The sequence below is a fragment of the Rhopilema esculentum genome, chromosome 7 (assembly GCF_057945365.1).
Source record: "Rhopilema esculentum isolate cy_ngs chromosome 7, ASM5794536v1, whole genome shotgun sequence".
NCBI lineage: Eukaryota > Metazoa > Cnidaria > Scyphozoa > Rhizostomeae > Rhizostomatidae > Rhopilema > Rhopilema esculentum.
In genome coordinates this window covers 10,757,445-10,773,534 of record NC_142821.1, presented here as the reverse complement: position 1 = coordinate 10,773,534, position 16,090 = coordinate 10,757,445, and the positions used below count along the sequence as shown (strand labels likewise).

At 36.0% G+C, this 16,090-nt stretch overlaps 1 protein-coding gene across 2 annotated transcripts; it reads right to left on the bottom strand.

The window, feature by feature from the left end:
• Positions 1–568: 568 nt before the first annotated feature.
• LOC135683591 (uncharacterized) lies at positions 569–15,025 on the bottom strand. 2 transcript variants are annotated; one of them, XM_089109328.1, is made up of 8 exons: positions 13,624–15,025; positions 12,298–12,401; positions 10,953–11,277; positions 9,400–9,563; positions 7,140–7,461; positions 5,261–5,430; positions 4,449–4,769; positions 569–2,351 (listed from the first exon to the last, which is right to left on the bottom strand). In XM_089109328.1, exons 2-8 carry the CDS (start codon positions 12,374–12,376, stop codon positions 2,059–2,061), a joined length of 1,674 nt encoding a protein of 557 aa, XP_088965454.1. In that variant the 5' UTR covers positions 12,377–12,401; positions 13,624–15,025; the 3' UTR covers positions 569–2,058. The 2 variants fall into 2 exon arrangements, with proteins under 2 accessions (XP_088965454.1, XP_088965455.1); XM_089109329.1 differs by lacking the exon at positions 13,624–15,025 and having other exon boundaries at positions 12,298–13,599.
• Positions 15,026–16,090: the final 1,065 nt, after the last annotated feature.

The following is a 16,090-nucleotide window of genomic DNA, read 5'->3' as shown; positions in this document are numbered from 1 at the left end:
GAAATGCTGAAAGATTTTATATAGAAAAGTAACAAATTAGCAAATCACAGAGAAAGAATTCAAAACCTGCAAAGGTTTTAATGTAAATATAAATGAATGTAAGCAAAAGAAATTTTTCAATCCTGTATAAGAATAAGCAACAAAATTTCTCTAAGTAGTACAAGGAAGTCTACAACATCTTAGGATGTACAATAAAATGTGGGTTTTAAAGAAAAGAATAAAAGCTCCAGGGGGGGTCACTCAGCTCCAGGGGAAATTCTATATACGGGGGGGGGGGTCCATCCAATAGTTATGGGTAATAATTTTCTTTGCAGTCTGATACTTGTGTGTACCTAATTTTATAATATATCTTATTGATACTTATGGGTCCAATTAACACATGACAATATCAAAAAATGAATAAAAGTACAGATGTGCTCAAACTGATCATTAAAGAAAAAAAGTATGAATTACTGGGACTAATGGTCTCTTATGTGCAAAGTATAAACAAGATTTTGTAATTCGATATTTTTGGGTCTGATACTTTTGGGTCTGTAAAAATTTTTTCGATATTTTTAGGACAATTTTTTTATAATGGCGAATGGACCTCCCCGTATGTAAAAAGTTTGGGTAACTCCCCTGGGATAAAAGCTCACCAGACGATTTGGTCAGTGATGCTGCAGATTTTATTAAAAGAAGAAAATAGTTTTCGAACTCTTGTAGGAGTCACTGGTTACTTACTACAAGTAGGAATAAACTAAATAAATCTTTAATAATTCAAACCAAAAGAAGGGGGCGAATTTTTTCTTGTTTCAAAGGAATATTTGTAATATTTAAGACAGACCTTTTTCTGACAAAAAAGATTTGATAAGCGAGCTAGAGATATGAAAGAAAAAAGAGATAATCTAAAAGTCATATTTAATAAGTAACTAAAAATTCAAAATAAACTTGAAGAGCGAGTCAATAAAGAAATCAAAAATGGGTCTGAAATTTTTAAAATAGAAGAAACAAAGGTTCACAGAATTTGTTCGCTTGTTTTGATAACAAATCTTTTCTTTTCATTAAAGTGAAATCTAATCTGGTTTAGTCTTCATGGTAGCCGAGGATGCAAAAATAAAGAAGGTTATCGTTGTCTACGATTATAAATGTCTCCAGAAAATATAAATACAATGAAACCAAAACAACAATTTCCAAAGAGCAAAAATTTCCAAGTTGGAAGAAAAAACAAAAGTAAAAAAATATGTTATATATATCATAAGTATATATTTTTGTATTTCTAACTTTACAATAGAGTTCTCAAGTGTGACGTCACATGCAGTGCCCCCACTCAGGGACAAAGACTTTCGCGAGCCAAATGAATGATAAAATTGTTGACACCAGTGCCTGAACTACATAGTGGCTTGTTGTGTTGAGGGAGAGGAGGGGTAGGAGAGGGAGGTGGGGTAGGAGAGGGAGGTGGTGTAGGAAAGGGAGGAGGAGTAGGAGAGGGAGGAGGGGTAGGAGAGGGAGGAGGGTTAGGAGAGGGAGGAAGGGTAAGAGAAGGAGGAGGGGAAGGAGAGGGAGGAGGGGTAGGAGATGGAGGAGGGGTAGGAGATGGAGGAGGGGTAGGAGAGGGAGGAGAGGTAGGAAAGGGAGTTGGGAGTGCTTGATGGATATAATCGTCAATATATACCTGATACCTAACAATAATACTATGATTAAAAAGTTTATTTATATAAATTTACCTGAAATAGACGCTCATTTTATACCTCATTTTAATCTTAGTTTTCAACAAACAATATTTCAATTTTCAATTGTCCATATTGCTCCAAGCATGTGCCAGCCATGCCAACCAAGCATATTGCAAGTTACAACAGATAGTCATACTTTATTCGCTCCAAATGTAACTTCTACTCTTAGTTTACACTTCAAAGAAATTTATTAGCATAGAAATGGGTGTTAAGCACATGAGAATTAGCAAAGAAAGATGCAAAGATTTTATGAACTGAATTTCTTAATGTTTCCGAACTGTACCTTTTCAATTTTTATAGTGAAAATAGATGACAACTTTTAATCATTTACATACAAAATAAGACGAAATTAAGAAACAACATAATACTGCGATCCCTCAATGGGTTTGAAGTCACCAAAAACTGTTTCATGGCTTTCCTTGTTGATTTCGCAAAGGCGGCCATTGCCTGTCCCAGATTTTCTATAGTTGAAAGAAGCACAAAAACATCCATCACTACGCTGGAGACATTCAAGGCAGCGTGAGAAACATTGCTCAACTGACGTCACGGCAAGGGTCTCTACAATATGGCTCTGAAGTGCCTTTCCAGAGAACAGAATGTTCGTGTAAAATGCAACTGGAGTCTCTTCGACGATATTGTTTACTACAGAATGAACAAAAACAAGTATATTTACTGAGAGAGTTGTCAAGATAATCGGATTATTTGGGGGTTGTTCTGAAAAATGCATAAAAATCTTTTGTATATAGGATTTTAAATAATATGCTTTAAATATGTAAATAAGTAAGGTATACTAAAATGTACATAAGTACAAAAAAAGTTCAGCAGAAGCTTCAAGTTTCAAACTTAAAGGCTTTGCAATGTAACAGAAGGCTTTGTCATCTTCTTACTTTTGGAACAAACCAAGATGACATTAAGGTCAAAATCAGCGAGGCCATTGTTGAAAAAAAGCTCTGAAGAAAAACTGCTAGGGGTGATAATGGATAAAAATCTTAATTCCAAAAGTCACGTCTCAAATTTATGCAAAAGAGCCAGTCAAAAACTGCATGCTCTTGCTAGAGCATCGCCATTTATGGGTTCTGATAAACTGCGTCTCCTAATGAACAGCTCAGTTTAGCTTCTGCCCCCTAATTGACCCCTTGAATGTCTGAATGCTAAAGTGAATAAAATCCACGGAAGAGCACTCAGAATTGTTCATAAAGACAGTCATGCTGACTACGAAGCATTGCTGACATTGGATAATGCAGTATCGATTCACCAACACAATCTACAGAACTTGATAATAGAAATATACAAAACCAAACGTAACCTGAACCCTAGTTTCATGAGTGAGATTTTTGAAACAAGAAATGTACATTATGATTTGCGAACTAAAAATAATCTTTGCATTCCAAAAGCCAGGACAACTTCTTATGGTATAGAAACTCTGAGATATTTAGGTCAAAAACTGGGGCAAACACTACCTCACAGTCAGGCCTTATTTTAAGGAAATTTTATCATTGCACAATCAGGGTGGTTTTATAAAAAGATTACCTCTAGAGGTAGGCTGTGCAAAGTGCATGTCAGAGGCACGCATGCAATAACCGGGGTCTGGGGGAGCTGTAATCCTTCCAGTGAGTCCAGGGGGCAGGGCCCCCGGAAGCTCATGAGATTTTGCTATCTCTGAGGCCTTAAAATGGCTTAAGATCCTGAAAATTCTCTTTCTGTACGATGAAAAAGCACAAGAAATACACATATCGCCAACCCCCTAGCAGAATATCCCTGAGTAACCAACCTACTAGCAGAAAATGACACTCAGCAAAGTGCTGTCACGTGCCGCTAAATTTGATTGAATGTTTTTAATATAATCATGACTCTTCTTTTTCCCTTCCGCATAAAGGAAATACTGCCTCAATCAAGTCCATATTAAGTATTTTGGAGCAGTGAAATGATCGAAGAAAGGGAGAGAAAAGACGCAGAAAAGGATATGAGAAAACGTTTTTAAAACAAAGTAGCTGTGAACTATTATACACCAGAAACTGTTGATTTAATTGCTTCGCTTTTCATACTATTACCGTTATGTTCTGTTTGTTTATTTTTTGTCACTTTTTGTCGTATGAATTCTTTATGTTGCTGTTTCAACTAATTTATCACTGAACAATTTTCCATTTATCATGGCACGTTGTGGATTTATCATTGCACAAATTGGTTATCACTGAGCCTTAAAATAAGGCCTGCTCACAGTATAAGAGAGTCCCAATCATTGGCAACATTAAAAAAAGAATTTAGAGCACACCCTGTAGAATGCGACTGTATATTATGTAAAATATTTTTTGCTGGGTTAGGTTTTATTTAGAATATTATACCTTAAACACTTTTAACATTGTACAATATATTTATTTTATACTAATTCTTCATAGATAGTTGGCCTCAATTAGCTTCTTCATAGCGTTTAGACGTTCATTTAGTACGCCAACTTTAAACAAATTATTTATTATTATTATTATTATTATTATTATTATTATTATTGCTATTATTATCACGTGTTTAAAATCGAGAAAACATTGACGATTAACCAATTGGATACGTTACAATAGGTCTATTGTCTAGTTAAACCAATGGGAATTTAACTGGCCAGCGAAATGCGTCGGGACATTTGCCCCTAAAGCATTGAGCACTGTAAAACAAATGAGTGAACAGTAATTTAATGATCTATCAATCATATATGAAAGTAAACAGCCCATAAGAAAAAACATTACATACTTGTGAATGTTGTTATGACAGCTTTTTCTGAAATCAAGTTCTGGTCCTCTCTGTCAATTAAACCAAAGTAGTGCACGTAAAAAATGTATGTGGTAGATTGATTGAGTCCGTTTACAACATAGCTGAATGGATGAATCCTAGCCAAAAGTATCTTCCTCGTCTCGTTTTCGTACCTATGTCTGTGAAAATGCAGCTCTAGCTTTGATGCGTACGTCCAGCTATCTTTTTTAGGGAGATAAGGCTGGGACAGAAATTCAACTAACACAGCCGTTGAACTGATTAATGATATTGCAGGGACGGGGATGCTTTTTGCTGTTTCTTCTGCAGGGTTGAAAAGAGAAAACATAATTAATCAAACTTACAGGTAATTCAGCCTTTTTTTGAAATTATATCCTTACACTTCTTTTAATTTCATTTTGATAAAAAACTTGAACATAACGGCTAACAATGCACGCAACGACTTTAATGACAAAATCACTTTGCTTTTTCTAAACATCAAATAAAAAGGTGGGAGAATTTAAAAAGTGGTTAAGACGTTTCTCACTCCCGACTGGTCATTAAACATCATTCTAGACGCCAAAATGTTTGCTACAATTTCAACTTTCATAACGCCAGCATATCTTTTATTTTGCAATATTTACATAGTATATCTATCTGCCTTGACTAGTTTTGGTTTAAAAGAACAGTAAATGTAATGGCTTAATTGTGATCATTGGTAAGAGAAGTCAACTTTACACATGTACTCGTATAATAGGTGGCATAGAAAAATACGAACTCTAGCATTGCGAGTTCATTGCTTGAGAACTTCATACCTGTTTTAAGATTGTAAAGCATTCCACTCCATGACAAAAAACTATTGTTCAGGTATGTATACTTTATTTGGATGATTTCAACCTGTGATTGCTCACCAAAGAACAGTTTGATTGGATAGAGGGTATTGGCTGATAACATGCTTGCATTAGAAATAACTGGACTTTTGCTCCTAAATTTGAAGAAGAGGTAAAAACGTCATTTTTGTTGTGCTCAATGGCTCATTCATTGCCACTAAAACATGCAAAATACCTAATGCAACAGCGATATGCACCGAAATATGGATAATAAACAACATAAAAGTGAAGATATAATAAATGAAATAGCGAATAAATATTGTGAGTTTTTAATGGCCAGGTGTATGATACGTCATTAAAAGCTGACGAAAAGAATGAAATAATTTCAAGTGGGCACGAATTCTCAAGGCTTAGGGTTAAAGCGTTGGACTTTCTGTAATACCATTCCATTACTACACTTAACCGTCATATAGATCTTTAGGATGGAAAGGATGTTCTATAAACAGTGACAAGCACAAATAGAAGCAATTTTATGGTACCGTCACGTGTAATAGTATTTTTGGCTGTCTCTTAACGGTATTTCATACGAAGCTTCTGATCAATTCTTAAAGACAATTTTATTAAAGCTAGTTGAAGTTATGCAAAGATTTGAAACTGATACAAGAAAGCAGTACTATTGTTAGAAGGAAGCTGCCTTGATCAACGATTCCCTATTAATTAAAGATTTAGAATCAGTTTCGTATTATTTGTGTACACTAAGAAAAATTAGATGAATGTCATATCGTCAGTCAACTAGTTTTGTGCATCGTGTTTGTGGTTTGTTAATAAGGATATCTTTCAATGTTTGCATTCAGGGGGTCGCCAAATGCAATACCCCCCCCCCCCCACATTTTCTTCATCGGCACATTAAGGATTTTTGCCGGGAAAATGATGGCATTTTGTACTCACTGTGTAACCTTTTTGCAACAACTGTAACATATTAACATTTCTGTGTAGTTGAACTTTCAAAGTATGGCACTAGAGTATAAACTTTGAAACAGAAACGCATAATGATAGCATGTAAGAGTTTTAATATTTTGAGCACAACCTTAAAGCGTGAGACAAAATTTGTTGCCCTTTTTGTCGGCAAAAGTCACCTCTTCAACCCTCCAAACAACAGTCTTGGCTATATCCCTGTTTGCATCTGTCCAATTTGATTGTCTTCGTGCCATGTCCATTTTCCTTAATTTGTGTCAGTAGGGTTTGAGTGCGTCAGGTGGTTAAAAACATATATTATTAGTCCAGTTGAACCGACGTTGTCGTCGCATCAAGACATGGTTTTGTTATTGCTGGTTGCATTTAGAGGACGAAATTACGAACTGGAGTCTGATTTCTCGTCTTATTTTGCTTTGTATAAAACGTAATTTTTCAATATGAGCAAATGTAAAATCGACACAATTGCAAAGATGACAAATGGAAAAACAGAGCTACAATCATTGCCAAAAGTACTTGGAACACCTAGCAATATGCATTGCGTTTTTATATTTTGCAATTCTTTTTCCAAATACTCCTACTTCCGCATTCCCTTGCCCCCTAAAAAGTTTTGATAATTTAGAAAAAATATCAAAAATGTGGTAGGAAGAAACGTACTTCCTAATCCCTTACGTCGCTTTTGTGAACCAACATTGTTCAAAGGGGAGAAGGGGGATAGCTGAGTTTGCTCTTGGAATCTGACGCTAATGTACCAAGACTTTTGGCAGGCATTGTAGCTCAAATGAAAAAGATAAATCATTAATGTAGCAAATGTCAAGCAAAAATCGGAATGAAAACGATATGCTATAATTGTCACAGTTTGTGAACCAGAAAAAGAAAAATTTTTGCTTACCAGTCAATTATATACCTGACAATACTGGTCTCTAAGTTGTTTTTCGTCATAAAAAGATCACATAAATCATCGCAAAGATGAATTGTAAAGCTGTAAAAAGCTGAAAATGGTACTTTCACGTAGCCAGTGTAGAGGATAGCAAATTTATCACCATTTGAAGAGGTTGCACTATCAAATAAAGTTGATTTGCATCCAAATGCTGTAGGGCTGCCCGGGTAGCTCGGATTATTGCTGTACACATAATCAATTGCGTCCGGTTGTCCAACTTTGATATGTTCAATGGTGTATCTTTGAGCCAGTAATCCATCCCATTTGTAATGTTCTAAAACAAATGGTTTGCCTTGACACAAAAAACATAAAACATTTTGGCTTATTGAAAATATCTTCACTTTACAGATTGTGTTTTATTAAGGATAATACTGTAATGAATAAATATCTAGGAAGTTGGATGGTTGACAATGGAAAATGTGAAGAGAAGTATGAAGAAGAATTGGAAAAGCGACAAGGTATTTCTGGAAGTTAAATTAATTTTTGAGAAGCAACATCAATATCAATCTAAAACTAAGATTGTTAAAAACCTGCATTTTTACAGTAGTTCGATAAGGAAGCAAGCTTGGACCTTCAGCAAAACTATATAAGAAAAACTTCAGGCCTTTGAGCTAGAAAGCTAGAAAGCTAGAAAGAACAAACTTCAAATGAAAAAGTGCTTGATCTGGTGGTTTGCAGGGCATGTGTCGAGAGGTTTATCCAGATTTTTACATAGATTCACTCTGGGAGGAGTGAAAGAAGGTAAGAGGGATCGAGGAAGGCAGCGAAGAACTTGGGGAGATGATGTCAAGGAGAGGAGCGGGTGTGACAGCTTTGGAAGTTCTAAAAGAGTGTAATGGAGGGTCATGGTAGAAGATGGTAGAGGGTACCTAATAGAAAATGGTACTGATGATGATGACGAATGCTTTAAAATTCGGAATGTATCTTAGAAGCCTATTACTAAGGAACATTACTAGAATGAGCTGATTCAAAGTTGGCTCTAACAAGAGGGGGGGGGGGGGCTTTTACCAACTTTTTGAATGTCAGTAAACAAACATCCCTATTTGAAAGCTTTTTCAAACTTTTCAGGTCGACTTCTTCTGCAAGATTTATCGTTATAAAAAGGGAATTTGCATAACAATCTAGTACCCTGCCTAACCCAAATTTTAAAATTCAAATCATAAAAAAATAGACAATGATCATTTTAAGCCTGGGGAGCATTCTGGCAAAGTCAGAAAGATGCACGGTCAGCTGAATTTCAGCCTTTGAATTTTTCAAATCTGATGACCTGTCGCAAAGATCTTGCAAAATTGTGCAAAATATACTACAGCATCAATGTAATCTGACCTATAAGCAAAAAGTTATGGCGGTTGAAAATTTTCATTCTGTTGAAGAAAAGCTTGCTAATCTGACGTTTAATGATAGTGCAGTCGCTTAGCATTTGGGTGCTGTCATTCTTTGGAGAACCATGAAGTTTCCTACAAGTACAAGATTATAGATGATGAATACCATAAGACCCATATCAAGCTTTGAAAACGCCCCAAAAAGCTATTTTTGACTGGAGTACTTGCACCTATACCTCTATCGGGTCTTGCACTATAGCATTTTAACTATGCAATTTATAAAACTTAAACTTTGTTTTCTAGCGTTAATTGGCATGCTAAATAGAATAGTTTAAATGTTATAGAAGAACAGTAAATAGAATAGCAAATGGAATGCAGCTCCAGCTCCAGGTACTATTTCTAGACTTGGTTACTTGTACCCCGTCCTATATTGGGTCTTGCACTGTAACTTTTAAACTATGCAATTTATGAAACTGAAACTTTGCTTTCAACCATCAGCATCTTTCAACTTGCAAAGTTACCAAAAATCTGTGATGGCATCTTTGTGGAGCCCCAGTTTTTGAAATTAAATAAAATCGTCTATGTATGGTTATGGAAATAAACTGGTTACAAAAGCCAGTTGGAGAGATGATCGAAAAATTACAAACTTCCATCTTAGTTAAAGATAAATATTTCTTGGTGCAAACAAAAACAAACTCTGTTACTGATGTGTACTTTTCGTCTAACACTGCTCAGCGCACAAAATGACAGGCAACGACCCAAACCAGGTGGAAACAAGGCGCCGACGTTTAGCTCCTTTTGTTAGGCCTAGAATTGGCTACGTTTTCATTGAATTCGGGCATATAGACGATAAATATTTGCAAACACTGTTACCGTGGAAAACAGCTTACCCATAGATCTTCGTAAGTTTGTACTATTGATGGGTTTCTGCTCTGTTAGATCCGGGAACTTCACTCCAAGTTTGAAGAACGTCATACTGCTCTGTGCCCCAAAATGGTAAACCAAAATCTCATAACGAAATCCTTTAAGCAGAATCACTTCATCTGACCATTTTCTGAATAATAATTTGTTTTATCTTCAAGCTAAGTTTAAGTGTTTTATTTTCAAAATTTGAAAGTCTACGGGAAAGGTTATTTGATCTATTTTGAATGAGACATTCTTTCATGTTTAATTATTGTGTACCTTCAAATCAGAATGTTGATCTTGTGCACTGGAAGCTCTTAAAATTTCGATGATAGAAAAAAATGACGCTTTGTTTTCTAGTGACTTATCCCCAAGATTATGCGTTTTTGTAAAGCAATATATCTATGATAGAAAGCGGAAATGTTTTGAGTGTAATAAATTGCATTGAAAAGATGACTCTCTTATTGCGCAGAAAATCACCTTAGGAAAATTTATTGTTTTTTCGTCATCAATAATAGAAGATTTTCATTGAGCTCCAAATCTAGCTTAATAAACAATGATACTGTTGACAAAATATTTGAAATAGTATAGTATCAACTAAGTCAACGCAATATAGAATATTTGATTATCATGCATCCATTTACATTTATACAAAAAGGAAACAGCCGTAACAGCTGTAACTGCTTTAGGGCAATGACAAAGAAGAATAGGGCCTTCATGTTTGAATTACTTTATTACATATTGTTTTATGTGTTGTTTTTTTTTTACTGAATACTTCAAGATACATAACAAGATGGTGTAGTTTTATGTCATGATTCCATGTTCCAGTATATGGTATCTGGCAAATTGAGTGTGTTCTTAAATGTTGAGGACTTATTTAAAATCGATCATCTTAAGCCCGCCGCATACGGTAAAATTTTGTCTTTGAAAGAGGAAAACTATTGTCTTCGAGTAACCCGCACACGGCAGATTTTCATCTTTGATACAAAGAAATGAAATTGCTTGGCGGGAATTTTCAAGAGAACATCTCGATGTGATCAAAACTTAGTCGCTCATTGGCCACTCAATCTGTCTTTGAAAGATTTTTGTCTTTTGGATTCGCACACGACAGACTTTGTCTTTGCCTTTCAAAGGCCGTCTCCGAAAATTAAACATGGTTAATATCGAAGACTTTCTTTGAAAGACAAAAATCTTTGTCTTGGACAAGAACATGCGGGTGATTTCTGTCTTTGGAATGCTAAAGAATAAAATCTTCGTCTTCCGAAGACAAAAGTCTGCCTTATGCGCTGGGCTTGAACCGAAGGATTGCCTGCTTCGGTTGATAAATGTAATAACAACCGTGATTGGATAAAGCATCAAATACCTTGGTTATCAATACTTTGATCAAAGAAGAAATTCTTCTTGAACAAGCGTTTTTGCTTTAATCAATAGTTTTAACAATTTATTTTTTTAAGTTCCTCTTTGACTACTTTGATGCCGCTTCTTTTCTAAATAAACTTTTTTCGAATTTAATCCTATGTCAAGATAAGATACGGCTTACCGATCCACCCAATCGTTTGCAGTGGTAGCATTCACCTCTAAGACTTTCTTTGTTCCCTGTTTGCCATTTTGAATGAAAATCTTGCATTCTGTGCTGCATAAAGCAAAGAATTTATGTTTTCCTGTCTGGGATGGGGTGAAGATCGCTCGGTAACGCCAATACTGATTTCCGGTTTGCATTATAGGCTCAATCTCAAAATCCGCACCATTGATTGCTATTGACGGACAGCCAGGAAAGTCCGGAATATTCGTAAAACTCTCAAAACTGTACTTTTTTGATGACAACCAGCCCTCGGCCAAAAAGCCATTGCCAAGTTTGTAGAAATCTGGAAAAGGGTAGAAAGTTTTACTCTACGTCTATATTGACTTTTTCAAAGTTGACATTGGTTAATTTTAGTTGCTGAAGAACTATTTACTTGCTACAATGAAAATCATCAGGTTCCCTTTAGAAATTTTAAAAACAGACATGCCGAAGCAGGGAGGGGGCTAGGGGGAGGGAAGCTATCATGAAAGCATGGCAATCTTGCTTAGGTGTGATTTTGCTTAGGGTTTGATATTGCCGAGGCTTGATATTGCTTAGGCTTGATATTGCTTAGGCTTTTTAACGCCTAGGTTTGATGATGCTTAGGTCTTGTACTGCTTGGGCTTGATAACACCCGGGTATGATATAACAATGCATAGGGTCTGATATTGCTTAGGTCTTGATTTTGCTTAGGCTTGATATTGCTTAGGCTTGATATTGCTTAGGGTTGTAAACGCATAGGTTAGATGGTGCTTAGGTCTTATACTGCTTGGGCTTAATAACGCCAGGGTATGATATACTAATGCATAGAGTTTGATTTTGTTTAGGCTTGATATTGCTTAGGCTTGTTAACGCCTGGGTTTGATTTTGCTTATGGTTTAATATTGCTTAGGACATGATATTGCTTGGGACATGATATTGCTTAGGCTTGATATTGCTTGAGACGGGGATCTACTGCCAAATTAAGTTTTTATAAAGCGCCATAAGCAGGTCCGAGGAGCAATCCACTGTGAATGAAATCTAATTTTAAAGATCAAAAACTTAGAAATAGATTTGCTAATTATTTACGCTGATAATCAGGGCTATATCAAAATCCTGCGGATGATTTATATCCAGCATCTCTAGTTTTGTCCTATTTTACATTTTACATAGTTACTTTGCCATTACAGCCGTAGGTGATTGTCATGACAGGCGTATGCAATAACTATTCCTAACAGTTGATTACAACACAATCAAGCAATTGGATGAGGATAAGGTGATATACAGCCTTACTTGATATTGAAACTGGAAAACAACGAAACATGGTGCAATGATCTATGCTTACCTGGCCCAGCAGCGAGCATCTTGGATATATGACGGAAAATTACATATAGAAAGACGACCTTCGCTCCTTTCAGCTCCATAGTTGAGATGCTTTGACTGACTGACCTACATTTGGAGATAATTGCTGCCGGTTATCGGTTTTTTCGATAAATGATTAGCAAAAACAAACAAAAATACAAATTTTTAGCAATATTACTCATGGTTGATCCGTAAGAGATTTTCACATTCACTCAAGGTCAAGACATTAATCTCCAATTTTAAGTTGATGATGCAAACCAATGTCGGGAATGAAATTGCACAAACATAAACCAAGCTGTGTTTAATTAGCTTATGCTGTTGAAAGCAAAGAACAAATACAATGTCTCAACAAATAAAAATAATCATCTTTATAGTCCTTCATGCATCGACAACATAAGGTAGAAGAAGTATCTAAGATTTGTTGAAACGTATCTCCCACTGCAGTTGAAACCCGCGTGTAAGAATCTAAGGATTTATGAACCTTCTGGCAGAAATCTCCAGAATATGAGGACCTGTTTTGCCAAAAAATGTCCTACAGGCTCTTATATGTGGGGTTTAACCATTCAGTTTAAATATGTATGTTAAATTTGAGCTGTTTTTATGAAACAATTATTGCTATTATTCTATTTACAATACTGTATCATTGGTCAATTGTTGGTGGGCTTTTGGCAACATTGGTACAATAATGAATATTTAGAATGAAGAACAGAACATATTTAATGCTTTACTCTGATAATCGGAAACAATATCTTCTCTGTAGAATTTAAGAACCTAACTAAGAGCCTATCTAGCCTAAACTGTCATTAGGTACCCCGTAATACAAGACCCTGTTTTGCCAAACTCTGAAAAAAGTAGGTTCTTACACGTGGGTTTTTACATCATTTCGTCTATTGTATCATATTCATTAACACCTTTGATTGTCTCCCTACCCACAGTAACGTAATCAACAACACTTTTGTAGTGTTCACTCGTTTTATGTGATCTTGTTTAACGTGCAGATAACACAGAGCCAGCAAGAAGCGATGTTGTGTGACAGTTGCGTTTTGGTGAATTTACTGACTAAACTACAATACATGGCGTATACATATAAAACGATAGGTCAATAATACCATGGTCACTACAATTTCTCCAAGTAAAGCCCTGGTCAAACGATCCAACATTTCGCCCAACATTTTTCTTTTATGTTTGAATGCGAAATGTTGGGTGAAATGTTGGATCGTTTGACTCTTAAGTCATACGATCGCTTAACTCACAATTTATTGTACTTAAAATATCAACTTAGCAATTGAGTTATTAAGAAAAGGCTTACCTTGGGAAAATTCAAATACCTATTTGAATTTTGTCTATCTTGCCATGTGAAAAAGAGACGCTGCAACAGCACGTTCCCTTCCTTTCACCTCGAATCTTTTGATATTTTGAAAAGATTGCTATGAAAGGATACAAACTATCTTGTTTCTTTGAAGCAAGAACAGAAGATTACACAGGATTAACTAAATACGCAGGTTTGGTTGTAAATTATTCATCATCAAGAGCAAATATCCCATGCTATCATTGTAACAAACTTTTTAATGATTCAAGGTATTTTTCCTTATCAGTATCAAGAATGAGGGAAAAACCTGTTTAGAGATCAAGCCTTTTATTTTGTTTCTTTTTGGTACCGGAAAACTTGAAGATTGCACGAAATACCGGAAACATAGCATACTATAGCACTTCATCCGACACTCGACTCTCTGTCGTTATCCGACAGAGTAGAAACGTCGGATAACGACCGAGAGTAATAGGCCCTAGACGCATTGATTTTTGACATAATACTCATTATCTTCGTTAAAGTGGAAAATCGAGAATTCTTTTTCAAGTTTGACAAAGATAATCTCATTTTCGCTTGAAAATTTGAGCGCACTGCAGTTCGTGTGTAAAGGGGTTGTTTGCTGTTAGGCTAATGTAATGTGGTTTAAAACAAAGAACGATTTAACTTTGGGTAGTGCGTGGCACCAGGAAAATGGTTAATTGCTAATCATTTCCGTTTTTCAGAGCTCGTCCTGCTCTGGGGCAAGAGGACGGAGCTTTTGAGGGATTAGTGAATTTGGTTCAGTGGCAATTTGGGTGGCCGCACTGAAAAATCAGCATTTGTTTACTAACAAGCTTAATCCCTTTTCTCTATGAACAATAGAGATTAAGTGTGTCAGAAGTGTTAAAATCGGGAGTTTTACGCACAGAAACAAGCGATTTAAGATAAATTCATCCATAACATAACGGCGATTACAACTTGAACGAAAACTTAGACGAAGTAAATTCTTACAGCTCACAGCATGACAGCGTGCAATAAAAGCGGAAGTAAACGTCATTGTTCGTAACTAAACAATAGCTCTATATTTTGTATATTCTAACACTCCTACTCAAAAAATAGATTATAACAATTAAAAAAAGGTTGTTCATGAGTCTCTGCTCAAACTCTGTTTGTTATGTTCGTCATCATTCGAAATTTTTCAAACAGTGTTCTCGGTAGGGCCTTTGTGAGCATATCAGCAATCATATCGTTAGTAGGACAGTACTTTAAAATTAACTCACCGTTCCCCACTTTTTCTCTGATGAAATGGTGCTTGATGTCTATGTGTTTTGTTCTAGCATGAAACTTCGGATTTTTAGACATCGCGATTGCTCCTTGATTGTCTTCCTGAACAACTGTAGGCTCTTCTTGAGAAAAATTCAAGTCAGCAAGTAGTGAGCGAAGCCATGCTGCCTCCTGGGTAGCTAGACAGGCTGCAACGTATTCTGCTTCGGTTGAGGAGAGAGCTACGCTGGTTTGCTTCTTGCTTGCCCAACTGACAACTCCACCACAGATTGTAAACATGTAGCCAGACTGAGATTTACGTCCATTTACGTTACCTCCCCAGTCTGCATCAACAAATTCACTAAGTTGTACTCCCTCTTCTTTTGAACCATCAAATTGAATTCCCCAGTCTAGTGTACCTTTAATGTAACGTAAGATACGTTTGACACTTTGCCAATGTTCTCCACTTGGGTTAGAACTTAATTGATTGACAGATCCAAGAGCTTGTCCAATGTCTGGTCTTGTTGCTGTAACTGCATAAGTAAGTCTTCCAATAAGGGCTTGATATCTCTGCTTATCAACAGGATCGCCTTCATTTGCAAGTAGTGTCGAACCTGTCACTTGTGGTGTTAATACTTCATATTTCCGTAGTAAATTTGAAAGATATATGCTTTGATGCAGCAACATCCTTTTTTCAGCTCTGTTACGTCCTTCACCCAGATTTTTCATGCAAAACCATTTTTGCAATGCTTCTTTCTCTTTTTGCAATAGCTCCTTGCTGCTACAAGCTAACAGCATATCATCGACATACAAAGCAATGATTATAAATTCTGCTCCCACACGCTTGACATACAAACAAGAATCAGCTTGATATTGCTCGTAGTCGTTATTCTTCATGTATGCATCCATTGTTTTGAACCCGATTCCGAGCTCTGTTCTTGATAAGTGATGTGTATTCACTATCAAGAGCTTCTTTCCACTTTACTTTTGCAGATGAATTCAATGCTTCTTGAATTGTTGTAGGTTCTTCAGTATTCTCATAAGTATAAGCATTTAAAGACTCTTCAAATTCCCACCAATCACCAGTAATGAAACCATCTCTTTCTGGAGGCTTTCTTGTACGGTTTGAGCGTCTAGGCTCTTGCAAGTCTTCAGCATCTTGACTTTCCGCATTTCGATTGTTTTCATTATCTGTTTCAAGGTCTGCAACTCTTTCATCATACTT